We start from the raw sequence: 16,265 nt of genomic DNA, 5'->3' as shown, positions 1-16,265 counted from the left end.
ATTCAGAACACTATGGTTTGGGGACAGAATTTACTGTGATTGGTCTAAACTGGGGGCACAGTACCCTGGGGGGTGGGGCACTTGTAAGAAAATACCCTGATGAGGGGATACCTGATTCCAGGGATGAGATGGGGAAAAGCCTGAGGATGAGGAGTCCGTGCAGGGTAGAGACTCTCCTCATGGATGTCCCCACAGCTGTTCTTGGTGGGCATGTAGATAGATAGAACCACATTGCTCTTTATATTTGGGTACTCCTGTGAACCAGAGGTTCAAGATCCCTTTAGGAATCTTGATTGTCTGTGAAACAAGGAAAGGGAGAGGTACACAGAGGCTGAAGAGCATTTATGGGATGAGGGACCGAGGTCTTAGTATCACATCAGTAGCTTTTGGGTCTCAGAGACCCACCCATTTCCTCAGCCAGAGCAGGGTCAGAGGCTTGTATTTTGGTGGGGAGACAGTCCCTGGGTGATTTGAACTCATGATGCCTCATGGTCTCAGTGAGGAGGATGAGCCCCAGGAATTAAGCCATGAGAACTAGGGATGGGACAAATGTGTCAGGGAACCCTTTTGGGTTGAGGCAAGATTTCTCCCATCCCTAAGACTCCTGAAAAAAGTTTGCAGAGCACCTCCCCTCCAAGTTCTACCACCTCAAGGGGCTGTACCTATCCTTCTTGAAACTCACCGTGAGCCCCTGTGTCGGAAGCCTCTCCGAGGTCTGCCCAGACTTATCCATGTCTGAGTTACTATAAATAGTGTGGGTTTGTGGATGGTAGCATCCAAAGGTTTGCTCAAGGGTGGTCACGGGCAGAGCCAGGAGCAAAACAGGGACCAGCAGAAAGGTGGGACTTGTGGCGAGAGCCTGAGAGACATGGGTAGGGGGGAGAGTTGAAAAATGGCCTTTCTCTGGCCCAGCTCACCCCTAATCAGGAGAGGATTCAGGGAGCATCTGTCTAACACTACTGCTTTCCAGGGGCCTGGGGTCAGGGGGAGGCCCCCATTGTGAGGGGAAAGGACACTGAGTCTGGGCCTCTGGCCAATGGCCCCACCTCTGTCCATCAGAACTGTAGCTCTCCACAAAGGTTCAACAAGAGACCCAAGCTCAGTGGTAGATAAATAGTCAACAAGAGGGAGGTGCGGTGTGAGCATTCCTGCCCACGTGAACCCTCTATTTTATTCTTTCAAGAGCGCATCCCTCCAGCCTTCTACTGGACTGGGGATTAGGAGTTGGGCAGTGTATCTGAGGTTCTAATGGCTTCTTTTTTTTTTTTCCTAATGGCTTCTTATACACACTTTCAACCTATCTTCTTTATTTAAAAAAGCTCCACCTGGGGCGCCTGGGTGGCTCAGTCGTTAAGCGACTGCCTTCGGCTCAGGTCATGGTCCCAGGGTCCTGGGATCGAGCCCCGCATCGGGCTCCCTGCTCGGCCAGGAGCCTGCTTCTCCCTCTCCCACTCCCCCTGCTTGTGTTCCTGCTCTCGCTGTCTCTCTCTCTCTCTGTGTCAAATAAATAAATAAAATCTTAAAAAAAAAAAAAAAGCCCCACCTTCACTCTCACACTGAAAGACAACTTGTGCCCTAATTGTTTCCTTTGGTGGGAGCTCTACAGTGTGATAAGAGTTGGTCCTCAGATTTTCACTACTACTGTATAGGAGGTGTCCAGGGCTGGATAGTGAGACAGAGGTGTCAGCCACTTTGGGGAAAAAAAAAGGACTGGTCTTATTAGAGAAATCTGCCTCTTCATCTGGGGCGCCTGGCTGGCTCAGTCATACAGTCAGTGGAGTGTTGTGCAGCTCCTGATCTCGGGGTTGTGAGTTCAAGCCCCAGGTTGGGTGTCGAGATTACTTAAGAATTTTTTTAAAAATCAAAAAAAAAAAAAAAGAAAGAAATCTACCTCTTCATCTGTCATTGATGAGGTGGGGAGAGATGTTTCAACATATATGGTAATATGGTAATACACTGGGAGCTGTTCTAGCAAGGAGATTTTTCCAACTGGAGATATCTAAGCATGGGGAAATTTCAATGGAGGTCGATCAATAGGGGACCATATGGAAGGCTGGGGTTCAATGAATGGAAAGATTTTCAAACGGACTTATCAATGAGATGGATATCAATGGTGGGTATTTCTGAATGGGAAGATTTGACAAGGGGGTTTATCAATGGGAGCATTTTGATGGGCATGTCTGAATGAGGAGATATGTCAGTGGGTAGAGATACAGGAATAGGGTGATTTGTCAATAAAGATTGTCAGTGGGGGATGGTGGCTGGCTGGCTCAGTAGATGAAACATGTGACTTTTGATCTTGGGTTTGTAAGTTCAAGCTCCAGGTTGGGTGTAGAGATTAATTACTTAAAATAAAATCTTTTTTTTTTAAAGATTTTATTTAGGGGCACCTGGGTGGCTCAGTCGGTTAAGCGTCTGCATTCGGCTCAGGTCATGATCCCAGGGTCTTGGGATCAAGGCCCCTTTCGGGCTCCTTGCTCAGTAGGGAACCTGCTTTTCCCTCTCCCTCTGCTGCTCCCCCTGCTTGTGCTCTCTCTCTCTGTCAAATAAATAAATAAAATCTTTAAAAAAGATTTTATTTATTTATTTTTGAGAGAGAAAGAGAGAGAGCGTGAGCAGGAGCGGAAGGGGAGGGGCAGAGGGAGAAGCAGACTCCCCGCTGAGCAAGGAGCCCAATGTGGGACTTGATCCCAGGACCCTGGGATCATGACCTGAGCCTAAGGCACTTAACTGACTGAGCCACCCAGGCGTCCCAAAATAAAATCTTTTAAAAAAGATTGTCAATGGGAATTATGTCATAAATAGGGAATATATAATTTATAAATAGATTTGTCACCTGGGTGGTCAGTAGGGGATATGCAAACGGTGGGTAATTATGAAGAGAGGTATTTGTCACTGGGATCCATCAATGGGTGATGGATTGCTGCCAGGTATTTGTAAACGGGGAGATGTCAATGGGGGTCGTCAATGGGGTTATGTCAATGCGATATTTATAAATAAGGCTCAACAGAGGTATTTGTTATGGGGGATTTGTGAAAGAGGGGATTTGTACAGTGAGGAGAGGGAACTTTTCCAAGGAAAGATTTACCGAAGACTTAGAAATTTGTCACCTGCCGTCTTGGCAACAGAAGAGATTTGTAAGTGTGGTGATTCGTCATCCACAGTGAGGACTTCATAGTGGGGAACATTATCACTGGGGGGAGGGGTTCCCATAGAAGTCTTTGAAAATGTTGGTGTTTTTCAGTTGGGGAGACTTGCACACTGGGAAAAAGTATACAAGGTTCAGGATAATAAGAACATCACAAATGAACATACTAAATATTTGTAACGTCTCTAGGGGGTAGATTATCAGGATCACAAGTTAAACCAAGGTTTTCAGAGTGCATTAAGTTATTACAACTGATATCAAACATTATTTCCTTACTCTAAATAATCGTTACTGATACAAATTATCACTACTAAAGTTACACATTAAATTATATTTCTCATACTGCTACTAGTCATAATAACTAATACTTGTAAGTGCTATGTTCCATGCACTGTTCCAGGCATTAGACATGTATGACCTCATTTATTGCTCACGTTGTCCCTGCAAGTTAGGCATTCTTTTCATCCCTATTTTACAGATGTGGAAACTGAGGCACAAAGAGGTAATGTGATTTCCCCAAGGACACAGAGCTAGTACGTGGAAAAGGCAGCACTTGAATGCAAATGACGTTGCTCCAGCGTTCATGTTCTTAACCGTTAGACGTCGCCTGTCTAGAAATTAAGCCCCTGTTAGTAATATTACCTGTGAATTCCTTATTTATAAGCGTTTCGTGTTCTGACCTGAAAAAATACCCAAGGGACGAACACACCCATTAATCATCCTCCAACCCTAGCACGGACCTCAGAAGGATTCTAGGTAGGGACTGTGAGGCCCATTCTTTAGGGAGAAGTATTGAGACTCAGGTGAGGGAAGGGCCGGCCCCCAAGCCACCCATTGAGCCGGAACCCCCCCTTGCTGTACACTTCACAGGGCTGTCACCCCCACGTGCTTCCTCTCAGCCATCAGCCTCTCCCAAGCAGAGATTCACACCCAGACACATGGAACGCGGGGGCGGGGGGGGGTTCTCACTTCACTCGCTTGAGTAAATTTTCTAGAAGAGCGATGGGGGGAATGTAGTGACCCCAGGATGACAGAAATCCTGCCAGGGGCTCCTGCCGGGGTCTGTGGGAGGCGGCCTTGTATGCTGCTCTGGCCTCCGCAGGGCCTCGTGGTCAGGCCTGGCCTTGGAGCATGATGTCTCGAACCAGGGCACCACCTGCTGGTGGGCAGGTCGGCAGGAGCGCGGCCTCCACACTGGGCTCCGTCCTTTTCCACTGCCTCATTCTACCTCACCTTCCTCCTAGGGATTAAAATAGCTGAGGGCTCAGAGAATGGGCCCCGGGGTCAGGGAACAACGGCGTAAGAATGCAGGGCGCTGCTACTAGGGTTTGGTGACCTGTTAGGAGCAGCTGAGCCAAGAGCAACAAGGCCACCAGGGCCCTTATGGGCATACCCATGAGCGAAGGTGGCCATTTTCCCCTTTTCGTGGACGGGGTTTAAATCCTGCCAGGCATAACCAAGGTCTAGATGTTGACATAGAAATTGTCGCTGCAGGGGCGCCTGGGTGGCTCAGTCGTTAAGCGGCTGCCTTCGGCTCAGGTCATGATTGGGACTGAGCCCCGCGTCGGGCTCCTTGCTCAGAGGGGAGTCTGCTTCTCCCTCTGCCTCTGCTTCTCCTCCATGCTCGTGCTCTCTCTCTCTCTCTCTCCAATAAATAAGTAAATCTTAAAAAAAAAAAAAAAAAGGAGTGAGGGGAGGAGAGGTAGGGGAAGGGGGAGAAGGGCAGAGCTTGGGGATTTCCAGATCACACCTTCTCCTCACCCCTCCTATTTCCCAAATGGCCACTTCCGAGGAATCTCCCGCAGGCCATGGGTGGGGAGCCAGGGCTACCCCTTCTTTCAGAGACCCTGGCTGGGTTATGTAGTGGGAGGGGAGGGGGGCACCCTGAGCCCCTCGCGCCCCCCCCCCCGAGCTTTCCCTTTTCACTCAAGTCAGACTCGCAGTACAAAACCTAAGGGTGGGGACGGTAACAGCCACAGACGTGGATGGAGCAGGACATCCTCCTGGATGACATCAGGACCGTGCCCAGGGGAAGAGAGCTGTTTGCCAATCGATAAGACATTTGTCGTGCTCCCTTCGGTAGCACATATACCAAAATTGGATCGATAAGACATTTGTCAATGAGCTTGTCAACTGGAGGGATTTGCCAGTGAGGTGGTGATTTGTCAGTAGTGGGATCATTTTCTAGAGAGGGCTGTGCAAATAGGAATCATCAATTAGTCTGGGAAAATGTTCTACGGTATCGGGCAGAGAGATTAGCCGATACGTTGTGGTGGATAATGCAGGTTCAATGGCCCCCGCGGACGTGGCAGGTCACCAAGGCTAATGCCGACGTGGAGAATGGTTACCAATGCCTGAAATTATAGGTGAAATACACAAAAGCCAACATTTGGCATCCCTCACCCCCCTCGGCCTCGGTCCCCGGGTATGCCCACCAGGTCATCGGCAACATGGGTTGGTCCCCAGACATGACACAGGGACGCTGCCTGCTGGATAGTAGTTCTTTATTTCATTGTCTTGTGGGATAAAGAAAGACAGGAGCGGGAAGTGGGGTGGACACTGGGCAGGCTTCAGCTTCCGCCGGGGGTAGGATTTAGGCCATCTGGGGCCGCAGGGACTGCCAGGTGCACAGCCCCGGCTTTCTGGGCAGGCAGGCTAGATGGCGGCTCTGGAAATCCTTGTCTGAGCCTGTGAGGAACTGGTCCGTCCACAAGCAATGAGTGTCATTCTGCAGTTTGCAGGGGATGGATGAGCAGGCAAACACCTAGGGGAGGGGAGAGAGGCACATCTCTGAGGGCTTCTCCCCCTGCCCCTACCTCCCCTACACAGCGGAACCTTCCCCTCCTCAGTTTTCAACATGGAGCTGCTGGGGAGACCTGGTGTTGCCCTACCTGGGAGGGACTCAAGAGCAGCCCCTCCCACTGGAGGAACAGTCACTGGGCTTGGCAAGGTGACGGCAATCCAGCGAACTGTGATCAGTTTCCGGGAATGCCGGTTGGGACACAGTCAGGGGGGGTGGGGGGGCAGGCAGGCTTCCAGGGGAACTATCCCAAAGGATAGGGAACAAGTAGCAGTAGCAGGGAACAGCTGGTGGGGCAGCGGGGGGGGGGGGGGTGAAGGGACGGACTTGGGCATAGGAAAGAGCCATGGGGCTCAGACACAGCCCCTGGGATCAGAGGGCATTCAGGGCCATCAGGAGACAGCCTTGGACTAGTCCGAAGGGCAATGGACCACACCCCTGTGTGTGAGGCAGGCAGAGCAAGAATCGGATGAGCTGGGCTGGGGGAGCAGCACTTTGGGTTCTTGGAGAACATTCTAGGAAAGCAAGACACAATCCCTAGGCGGGGTGGGGGTGGGGGGGGGCGGTCAGGAATAGACAGAGGGACTAGAAAATAGTCACAAGGGGGATTTAGAGGGAAAAGAATCAGCCCGACAGTCCAGGGAACGGCGGAATCAGACACAGAGCTAAGAACAACCAGAATTTCCAGGGAACAGTGTCAGCTTCGGGGGAACAGCAAGAGAGATCAGGGACAGCCCTAGGGTTCGGGCAGCAGCCCTACGGACAAGCAATGGCCAGAGGGAGCAAGAAACAAGCCACGGTTTGGGGAGCGGTCCGAGGACCGCTCCCCAGGCGGCGGGCAGGCCTCCCCCCTCCCCGCACTCACTGTGCACTCCTGGCAGCCGGCAGCATAAGTCTTGGTGAAGCCCCGGCGCTGAGCGCTACTCAACCTGTTCCAGGGAGCTTTGAAACTGCAGCTGTTGATCTGCAGGTGTCCGTTCTGCAGGTTTCCTGGGGTGGGGGTGGGCAACAGGCAGCAGCTGATGGGCTGGGCCGGGGTGGCGGGGGCAGGGCCGGGGTGGCGGGGGCAGGGCGGCGCCTGATTGGCGTCCCGGGCGCACAGACCCCCGCTGGGCAAAGCCCCCCGGCTTTCCCCTTTCCCGATGGGCTGAAACCGGGGCGATCCCCATTTCAACGGAGACCAGCCCCTCGGAGCGTCGCCCGCTCCGGGCTGCCCGTCGGAGGGACGGGGCGAGGGGGTGGGGCCTCACCGGCGATGAGAAACTCCTCGCTGCGGTTCTGGGACTTGTGCACGTATCCGCAGACGCTCTCCAGGGCGGGGGTGTCGATGAACCGGATGTCAGAGGCATTCCCCAAGGCGTTGAACCCTTTGAACATCTGTCGACGGAGGAGGGCAAGAGTCTCCTTTACTGACACAGCCCTCCCACTCCACACTCTTCCCTGCAGTCCTCTTTAGCATCCTGACATCACAGCTAACTTCCTCGGCTTTGACTTTGACGGGAAGGCAGATGTTAGGCAGTGCTGGGGAAAGGGCAGGACGGATACCTTGGTCATCTTGATCTCGTAACGCCGGTTTAAGCTGGTCTGGTTGACTTCTGCGGTCCCCACGAACTTGGCCCTGATGACTGCAGGAGGGAGGGGTGGGGGGAAAGACGAGTCAAATGGGCTGCACGAGCCAATAAAATAACATAATCACGGTACTAACACCCGCGAACCACGTATTTCACTAGGGATCGCCGGAATGCCAGCCGGCTCGCTAAGCGATGTACACACTGGTTAAATGAAGCATCTGTACACCGAGTGACTTCTCTTTGTCGGGAGCTGCTTTAAGCCCTTCTCCTATATTCATCGTGTGTTCATTCGCTCAACCAGTATTTCAGAGCCCGCTGTGTGCCAGGCACTGTTCTGGGTGTTAGGAACACAACAGTGAACAAAAAAGACAGAAGCCCGCTCCCTCGTGGAGCTCACATTCTAGCCAGGAGGAGACTCAAGAGAAGCAAAATAATAAGCGTATGGAAGGTATTCAGTGTGATGAGGAATTTTAGAGCTGGGCATCAGGAGTACTAAGGGATTTCGAACAGGGTGGTCGAGGAAGACCGTCCCGACGTCTGGGGCCGCCCCCCATGTGGATACCTGCGGGGAAGGGTGTACCAGGCAGAGGAAGCCGCCAGTACAAAGGCCCTGAGGTGGGATTGGGCCTGGAGTAATCAGGGAAGCCTGAGCGTGGTAGTGCGGCTACAAGAGTCAGGGCAGGGCTGAGTGGGACTGTCCTAGAGGTAGGCACCGCTGTGAACCCCGCGGGACTGAGGGGAAACCAAAGCACAGAGTGTAGGGGGCAGAGTGGGGTACACTCACCGATCTGGGAGTTGCAGAAGGCCATCTGCGGGTGCATCAGGGCACAGGTACAGGCCCTGCTAGGGGCCGGCAGCCACAGCAACAACAGGATGCAGGAGGGCAGGGGCGCAAGGGGTGCCATGGTGGGTGCTGCGGGGTGGGGAGGAGGGCTCAGCGGTCCTCTGCGGACGTGGGCAGCGCCCCCCCCCGCCCCCCCGCCCCGCCGCCGCCGCCGCCGCCAGCTTGGAAGGGGATTAAGCCGCTGCACTCTGGGCTTGAAGGGTTGGGGAGTGTGGAGATTTTAAAGGGGGGCGGGGATTTGGAAGCCCAGAGGAGCTGAGAGGGCTGGGGGTTGGGAGAGTCTGGGAGTTGAGCAATTTCAGGGACTGGGTGAGTGGGGGGCCATGAGACTGTGGTGTTTGAAGAATAGGGGGCAGAGAGGTTGCGGGATTTAGGGGCGTTGGAAAGTTGGAAGGTCGAGAAGCTGGGGGTGAGGAATTTGGGGTCTGGGGAGCTGGAGGCGTTTGGGGTTTCGGGGTTGTGCATATTGAGATTGGGGGCAGTGGAGAGACGCTGAGGAATTGGGAGGAGCTTGGGGGTTCAGGGAGTTTAGGGACTTAAGGGGGCAGGGTGCCTGAGGGATTTGGGAGCAGAGAAAGTTGTGGAGTTGGGGATTTAGGAGTCTGGAGGGTTGGGGGGGCAGAATTTAGGGGAGTTGGCGGCCTGGAAGGCAGCTGTGATATTAGAGGCTCCTGGGTTCGGAGGAGTCGGGGATAGATGTCGGGGTTCCAAGGAGTCTGGAGTGTGGGAATCGGGGGAGCCGGTCCAGCACCCTCCCGCCCTCCTCCCCTTGACCAGCCCGGGGTCCCGGAACCCGCCGGCCGGGCTGAGCAGCCAGGGGTCCGGCAGGAAGGCTCCAGCCCGGCTCCAGGCCCCGCGGGGCCACCCGGGGCCCCAGCCTACCTGCGGTGTATCTCTCGGGGCGCCGGGTCTGCGGCGATGGCGGCAGGGCCTGAGCAGCGGGGGATAAATGTCCACGCGAGGGGCGGGGGCGGCAGCGGTGCGGAAACCGCAGGCCTCCAGGCTTCCTGGATGCATTACTCATCCGCCCACCCTCGGTGGAGGCCAAGGGGCGGGCCGAGGGCTGCCGAAAAGGAGATGCACCCTCCTCCCCTCCCTCCTTCTGGGCCTCGCCCTGGCCGCCCACCCCCATCTCCACATCAGTCACCAGTCCTTCCAGGCAGCCTCTGGAGGGCTTCGAGGCAGGACTACCCCCCCCGCCCCCCCGCCCAGGGCAGTTCCCTAAAGTCTCCAAACTTTCTCCAAAGTCTACCCAAATCACCCGCCGCCCCCCCCCCCCCCCCCCCCCCCCCCGCCCAGCTCCCCATGGCTGAAGCCCGAATGAGTTCGTCCCCTTTAATAAACATTGCTGGAAGCACCCACAGAAACCCCTCTCCTGGGAGATCTGACAGTCTGGCGAAGGGTGAGCGAGGCAGAGAGGAAACAGATTGAGTAGAAGCAGTGAAGAGAGAGAAAGCCGAGAGCCTGGATCTTAAGCCCTCTCAAAAACACAGGCAGGGACGCCTGGCTGGCTCAGTCCGCGGAGCTGACTCTTGATCTCGGGGTGGTGAGTTCCAGCCCCACGTTGGGTGTAGAGATTACTTAGAATAAAATCTTTAAGAAAAACACACACACACACACACACACAGGCAAGCGGTCAGCATCTATATAGCACCAACTGTGTACCAGGCACTCAGCATAACTTTTCTCACTTAAAGCTCACAGTAACCTCTGAGATGGGTACCAGTATTCGTCCCATTTTACAGACGAGGAAATAGGAGCAGAGAGGGATTGAAGAACTTTCCCAGGATCACAGGGCATGGCTGGGATTTGAACGCAGGCTAATTGGTGCCAGGATCTTACCCCAGGCGTGGCACAGCCCTGGCAAGCGGGGAATGTGCCAGTGAATTAGTGAGCATTGGGGTCGGGGGGGGGGAGTTCACTGGTGGGGAAAGACGGCAGTGAGTCAGTAGAAAACAGATCCCCTCCCATCCTGCCCTGCCCCTTCCCCACCAATCCTCCCACACCTCTGGGGAGGGGGGCGGTGGTGAGGCAATCCCTGCCCACCAGCTTCCAGATGCTGCCTGAATCTTCTCTGGGGTCCTGGGAAAGGGCTCTAAGGGCTCATTAACATCCTTTGTTAGTCAGAGAGGGCCGACCAATAATAATAGTGATGGGAGCGACGCTCTAGCAGTCGCTTACTGAGCACTTACTGCGCGCTGCGCCCCATATTCTTTGTGTAAATTCTCCCATTCGGGCTTCATTACCCCCTGGCTCCCGAAGCTTGCTGAACTCAGGGAGGTTAAGCTCGGTGAGCACCACCAGCAGCAGCTCTTATGGGTATCAAACCCTGCTCTAAGATCTGTGTGAGGGCTTTCATCTCTCAGCCAAGCCCAACTGCCTCCTTGCTAATTAATGTTGGCTGCCTGCCCCCCCCCCCCCCCCTAATGATAACGGTGCCGCACACTTTTTGAGGATGGAGACTTTCTGTGTGCCAGATACTGAGCTAAGCACTTTCCCTGGAATAACTAATCTGTTCCTCCCAACTTCCCTGGTAGCGGGAGACTTGCATATCTCCTTATGCAGATGAGGGAACTGCGACATACCAAGGGGTCAAGAGCCACCAGCCCAGGAGTGAGAATGAAGAAATGACCCTGTTGGGGAGAAGGGAAGTAAACCAGGAATTTGGGGAAGCCGGTTGTGAAAGCGGGGAGGGAGAGTGGATGAGGCAGGGGCTGAGTAAGTCCGCGCTTGGCCGGAGGGAGCCTCGCAGGAAGGGAAAGCCCCTCACGGACCCGGCTTCTGAGGCCAGCAGACTCCGCAGCCTGAGTCGGCACCGAGTCGGGCGGACTGTCTACACGTGGGGGGTTCTGGGCATCTGGCTTTTAGTGCAGGCTTTGAAACCGGTGGGGTGTCGAGGAGGGGTATCCAGGTGTGTGACCACCTGGGGAGCTGGACGGGTGGTTGGGGGGGCGCATGGGGACCGGCTGCGTGTGCAGAGCGGACGCCCCACCATCGCCACAGCATGCCAAGTGCTTGGGCCTCGTGGTGCCCTTTGTATAGATCGGGAAACTGAGGCCCAGAGAAGGTTAAGCGACCTGCCTGGGGTTCCACGTGGCCTGAGGAAGAGGAGAGGCCAAGAGTCAGACCTAGGGCTCGCCAGGGGACCCTAGAGTGCGAAGCTCCCCGCCCGCACACATACACACGGGGCTGTGCTCAGGCTCAGGTCCCGCGGAAACAAGGAACGTTTATGAAAAGAGGGGCCTAGAAACGGGGGGGGGGGGGGTGCACTAGCGCGCAGCTCTCCCGTGTCTCTGCGTCTGAGAACTGTGTGTGCGCCCCTGGGCGGCGCGTGCCCCTCCGCGCGGTGCACGTGTGTACCTGGGGGTTGGGGGTAGCCCCGTTGTGTTCTGTGTTGCTTCTGGGAGTCGCACGTCTGCCTCTGCAGGGCGGGTGGAGGCTGCACGTCTAACTGTGGACGTGGTGTTCACGTCCGCGCCGCGAGGGCGCCCGAGCCTCTGCACCGTCGCCCTGGAATGCTCCCTAGAGGGTCCCCCGGAACCCCCGTCCCAGCGCCGTGCCTCGCAGGGCCCCGTCGTGATGCCAGTCATTTGGGAAATGAGGAAGGTGGGGGTGTGGGGAGAGAGGGGGAGGCCTGGAGGTCAGTCGGTCACCCTGAGCCTGCGGGCTTCCTGTGCCTGTCGGGAACTGGGAGCCACCGCCGCCCCAGCAGCCCCTCCGGGAATGCCAGGAATGCCCTCTCTCGGCCCCGGGCCGCCAGCTGCACTCTCCCCCAGCCGGGGGCGCGGGGCACTCGGGTTACCCCCACACCCGAATGTGTGTGTGTGCGTGCGTGCGCGCCCACCCAGGAGCGTGGGCTTCTACTTCGGCAGCTCGTGGGCGTCTCTGGCCGTGTGTGTGCCTCTCCGTTTGTATAGATGGCCGGGCATGGGGTGTGTGTGTGTGTGTGTGTGTGTGTGTGTGTGTGTCCCTAGGTGGACCTCTTGTGTGCCCAGGGCCGTGGTGGTCATGTGAATACCCAGAAGGGTGCGGACTTCTCTATGTGGCGTGGGTCCTGTCCGTCGTGCGGATGCCTGGGAGTGTCGCGTGTGTCTGTGAGCGTTCAGTACGTGCCCAGTTCTGTCTGCGTCCCGTGGCCGTGCCTCTGTACTGCATGCGTAATCCTCCACGTTGTGTGTGTCCCTCTGTCGTGCGCGTTTGGGCGAGAGGAGGGGGGGTGTGCGCGTGTGTGTGCCCGCATGTGTGTGCCCGTGCGCTGCTGGGCGGTGAGGCTGGCCAGGGGCACGGGCCCTGCCCCCACGGCGAGCACCTGGCAGGCTGACCGGCCGTGCGGATCTCGGCAGCCGGAGAGCAAGGCGTGCTCCGAGCCTGCGCTGGTCCTGGGTCTTTCCATTGTGCGGGTCCCGACACGCGTGGGAGCGTCTGGGTCTGGTCGTGTGGGTCTGGGTTCCGAGGGTTTGTGTGCGGGTCTGTGGGCTGTGTCCGAACCATGCTCACACAGGAGGCCTGGCCCAGGGGTCCGGTCACTACGTGCTCACCACCACACCCCCACGCACACACATGCACACACTCACTTCTCTAGCATCCATTCACTGTCAAAACAAATTTTCCCTTTTCCGGAAAAGTCCCCCACCCCTATCCCATGCCTCTGCCCGGGAAAGCAGAGGCGGGATGTCTGGCACTTGGGGGTAGTGGAGGGAGGGACAGGCAGGCAGGGCTCTGAGTTCGATTCTGGGCTCAGAGACGCTGTGTGACCCCCCCTCCCCCGACCTGGCGCTGCTATCTGTCTCTGACTCGCCCCTTCTGGGAAATGGCTCCTACTGTGGCTCCCACTGAATGGGCTTCTCTCAGCGGCATCCCCACCCCTGGCCATCGGCCCTCCCGCCCTGACCGTGCTCTGCCTTCCCCCCCACCAGCTCAGCAGCACGACGTACCCTGTGGTGGTGAAGATGGGGCATGCGCACTCCGGGATGGGCAAGGTGAGTCCCCAGACGGGGTGTGCGTGTGCGCGTGGGCGTGGTGCACGCTCCTGGCATCGTGCGCGCGTGTGTCTGTGTGTGTCGCACATTCAACGCACAGCAGTCATTCTGTATGACTGTGTGTCCTGGGGCGTCTTCATCGATGTGTATTGTTTCCCTCACATGCTTAGATTCTCTTGGCCCAATTTTCTGTCGGACGTTCAACCAGTTTTGTGTGTCCTATTCTTTTGTTCGTGTAGCCGGCTTTGTGTCTGTGTATATGCGTGCCTCTGTGTTGAACACACAGCGTGTGGTCTTTCATGTTCAAGGCTCTTGGGGTCCTGTATGCTTTCCGTCCCCCGGAGTCTGGCTCTGTGTACGTAGGAAGCCAACTTGGAATGTGTGTCTGTGCTTCTGTCTGCTTTCGTATCGTGTGTACCACTGACTTTGGGTCTGGGTGCTCACGTGCGCGGACTATACGTACACACCATTTTCCCACAGCTTTACTGAGAAAAAAGTCACCTCCCATACCGCTTACCCACTTGAAGTGGACAACTCAACCGTTTTCAATGTGTTCCAAGTTGCATCTCCCCACCTGTGTGTCTCTTGTGTCCGTGTGAAAGCCAGGAGGCCCACCGTCCTGCATGCTTGAGTGCCACACGGTTGTTATGTCCCCGGGACCCCCGGCCCATCGGTGCGCACGCCCCCAGCCCGAGGCGCCCCCCCCCCCGCCCCCGCGGCCCACGGCTGCCCTGTCCTCAGCAGGCCCCGCTCCCCACAGGTCAAGGTGGACAACCAGCATGACTTCCAGGACATCGCGAGTGTCGTGGCACTGACCAAGACGTACGCCACCGCCGAGCCCTTCATCGATGCCAAATATGACGTGCGTGTCCAGAAGATTGGGCAGAACTACAAAGCCTACATGTGAGTGCAGAGACCAGGGCCGGGGTCGGGGGGGGCCCTGCCCCACGCAGCCCAGGCTCCCCTGAGCTTCGGTCCTCTCTCCTCTCGGCCCCCCTCCCCGCCGCAGGAGGACGTCAGTGTCGGGAAACTGGAAGACCAACACCGGCTCTGCGATGCTCGAGCAGATCGCCATGTCTGACAGGTGGGGGTGGCCCGGGGCCCGGCCGGATCGGAGGTGGGGGTGGCGGGGAGCGTGGCGCGCCCCAAGCCAAGCACTGACAGGCTGCCTGCCCCCCCCCCCCCGTCTTGGCAGGTACAAGCTGTGGGTGGATACCTGCTCAGAGATTTTTGGGGGACTGGACATCTGCGCGGTGGAGGCGCTGCACGGCAAGGACGGAAGGGATCACATCATTGAGGTGGGAGCGCCCGGAAAGTGGTGGGGGTACGGAGGGAGGCGCATGGCAGCGACGCGCAGTGAACTGTGCAGTTCCCCATGGCCCAGAAGGTGGCTACTGAAGCACTCTCTAAACTGGAAGGTACCTTACAAAGTAGGAAGTGCCGCGTGAACAGCGAAGTGCTTTATAAAACTATTTTTTAATAAAAAGGAGCTTGGGGGGCACCTGGGTGACTCAAGTCGGTTAAGCGTCTGCCTTTGGCTCAGGTCACGATCCCAGGGTCCTGGGATCGAGCCCCGCGGGGGGCTCCCTGCTCTGTGGGGAGCCTGTTTCTCCTTCTGCCTGCCGCTCCCCCTGCTTGTGCTCTCTCTCTCAAATAAATAAAATCTTTCAAAAAAATTAAAACATAAAAAATAAAATTAAAAAAAGGAGCTCAGTAAACCGGGAGGTCCCTGTTATCGAAGCAAAGTGCTTTCAACATTCTAAGGTTCTTTGTAGACAGCAGTACCCCTGGGAAACTGCAAAGCCATTTATAAACTCTAAAGTGCCTTGAAAATGTGGAGTGCTTGGTAAACGGCAGCGCTTTATACATGGTAAGGCATTTTGTAAACAGTGGTGCCCTAGCAAAGCACTGTCCGAAATCTAAACTCACCATATACCCCCAGTCCCTTGAAGAACAGGAGCTTTGTAAACTGTAAAGTACTATATAAGCCACAAAGTTCTTCGTGAACGACAGAGCACCTAGCACACTATAAAGCAGGGATTGGTAAACGTTTTGTCAAGGGCCGGACAGTGCACGTTTTGGGCTTTGTGGGCTATACAGCCAAAGACAGTATGTTGAAAAGAAAAAAAAAAAAAGCACGGCTGTGTCACATTCCCTAAAACCATATGCACATAGAAATCTAAACTTCATATGTTTTCACATGGCATGAAATCTTCTTTTGGCTTTTTCCCCAACAATTCAAAAGTGCAAAACCCACCCCTTAGCTCAGGGGCCATCCCCAAACAGGGGTGAGGTGGGCTGGATTTGGCCCCACAGGCCCTGAGTGGAACTCTGCTCTGAGCTGTAGCAACCGACCCCCCCTCCCCCGCCCCAGCTGTAAGGTACCTGTAACCCACAAGCCTTCCTCACACTGCAGAGCTGGTGCTTGGCAAACTGAATCTCCGTTTCCTTGGCAGCAGCCCTGCCGTTCCCCAACTGAAGGCACTTTGTCACTGTCACCCTCCCAGGCACCTTCCCGCCTCTCTCCTCACTGCGCCCCTTTTCCTCCCCCAGGTGGTGGGCTCCTCCATGCCGCTCATCGGGGACCACCAAGATGAAGACAAGCAGCTCATCGTGGAGCTTGTGGTCAACAAGATGGCCCAGGCCCTGCCCAGGCAGCGGCAGCGGGAGGCCTCCCCCGGCCGGGGCTCCCACAGCCAGGTCAGGCCCCTGGTGCCGGGCGATGGCCCTTGGCGCGAGGCGGCTGGTGGCGGGCCGGCCAGCCCGGGGTCACGCCGCCGCAGAGCTAAGAAGCGGCCGGCCGAGGGCGCTGCCACGACGCGTGGGTGGTGGCAGTTAGCAGTCGCTTTTAAACTTGATCAAACAGCCGCTGTCCTGATTTCCCTGAGTGCCTCCCGGCCAGCCCCTGGGAACTAGCCCCCCC

General features: G+C 56.2%; 2 protein-coding genes across 3 annotated transcripts in view; one reads left to right on the top strand and one right to left on the bottom strand.

Moving 5' to 3' along the window:
• The window catches only part of SYN1 (synapsin I), a 46,563-nt gene that overhangs the window by 27,891 nt on the left and 2,407 nt on the right, over nucleotides 1-16,265 (top strand). For both annotated transcript variants that reach the window (XM_035003831.1, XM_035003827.1), the window contains exons 6-10: nucleotides 13,280-13,342; nucleotides 14,103-14,245; nucleotides 14,352-14,426; nucleotides 14,538-14,640; nucleotides 15,896-16,042. In XM_035003831.1, coding sequence (XP_034859722.1) covers nucleotides 13,280-13,342; nucleotides 14,103-14,245; nucleotides 14,352-14,426; nucleotides 14,538-14,640; nucleotides 15,896-16,042 — 531 coding nt within the window. The remainder of the gene's footprint in view (nucleotides 1-13,279; nucleotides 13,343-14,102; nucleotides 14,246-14,351; nucleotides 14,427-14,537; nucleotides 14,641-15,895; nucleotides 16,043-16,265) is intronic.
• TIMP1 (TIMP metallopeptidase inhibitor 1) lies at nucleotides 5,635-9,506 on the bottom strand. The gene is made up of 6 exons (XM_035003876.1): nucleotides 9,246-9,506; nucleotides 8,304-8,432; nucleotides 7,494-7,573; nucleotides 7,199-7,325; nucleotides 6,814-6,938; nucleotides 5,635-5,912 (listed from the first exon to the last, which is right to left on the bottom strand). Exons 1-6 carry the CDS (start codon nucleotides 9,493-9,495, stop codon nucleotides 5,742-5,744), a joined length of 882 nt encoding a protein of 293 aa, XP_034859767.1. The 5' UTR covers nucleotides 9,496-9,506; the 3' UTR covers nucleotides 5,635-5,741.

Source organism: Mirounga leonina, unplaced genomic scaffold (genome assembly GCF_011800145.1).
Source record: "Mirounga leonina isolate KUSES-001 unplaced genomic scaffold, KU_Mleo_1.0 Mir_101609, whole genome shotgun sequence".
Classification (NCBI taxonomy): domain Eukaryota; kingdom Metazoa; phylum Chordata; class Mammalia; order Carnivora; family Phocidae; genus Mirounga; species Mirounga leonina.
Note: the sequence above shows the minus strand (reverse complement) of the source record. Positions and strands in the feature narration are given on the sequence as shown.

Coding starts and splice junctions, on each gene's coding strand:
- TIMP1 (XM_035003876.1), bottom strand. CDS start 9,495: ATGGGGGTGGGCGGCCAGGGCGAGGCCCAGAAGGAGGGAGGGGAGGAG. Junction 7,574..8,303: donor CTTCTGCAACTCCCAGATCG/GTGAGTGTACCC, acceptor TCCCTCCTGCAG/TCATCAGGGCCAAGTTCGTG. Junction 5,913..6,813: donor CCGGCTGCCAGGAGTGCACA/GTGAGTGCGGGG, acceptor CCCCTCCCCTAG/GTGTTTGCCTGCTCATCCAT.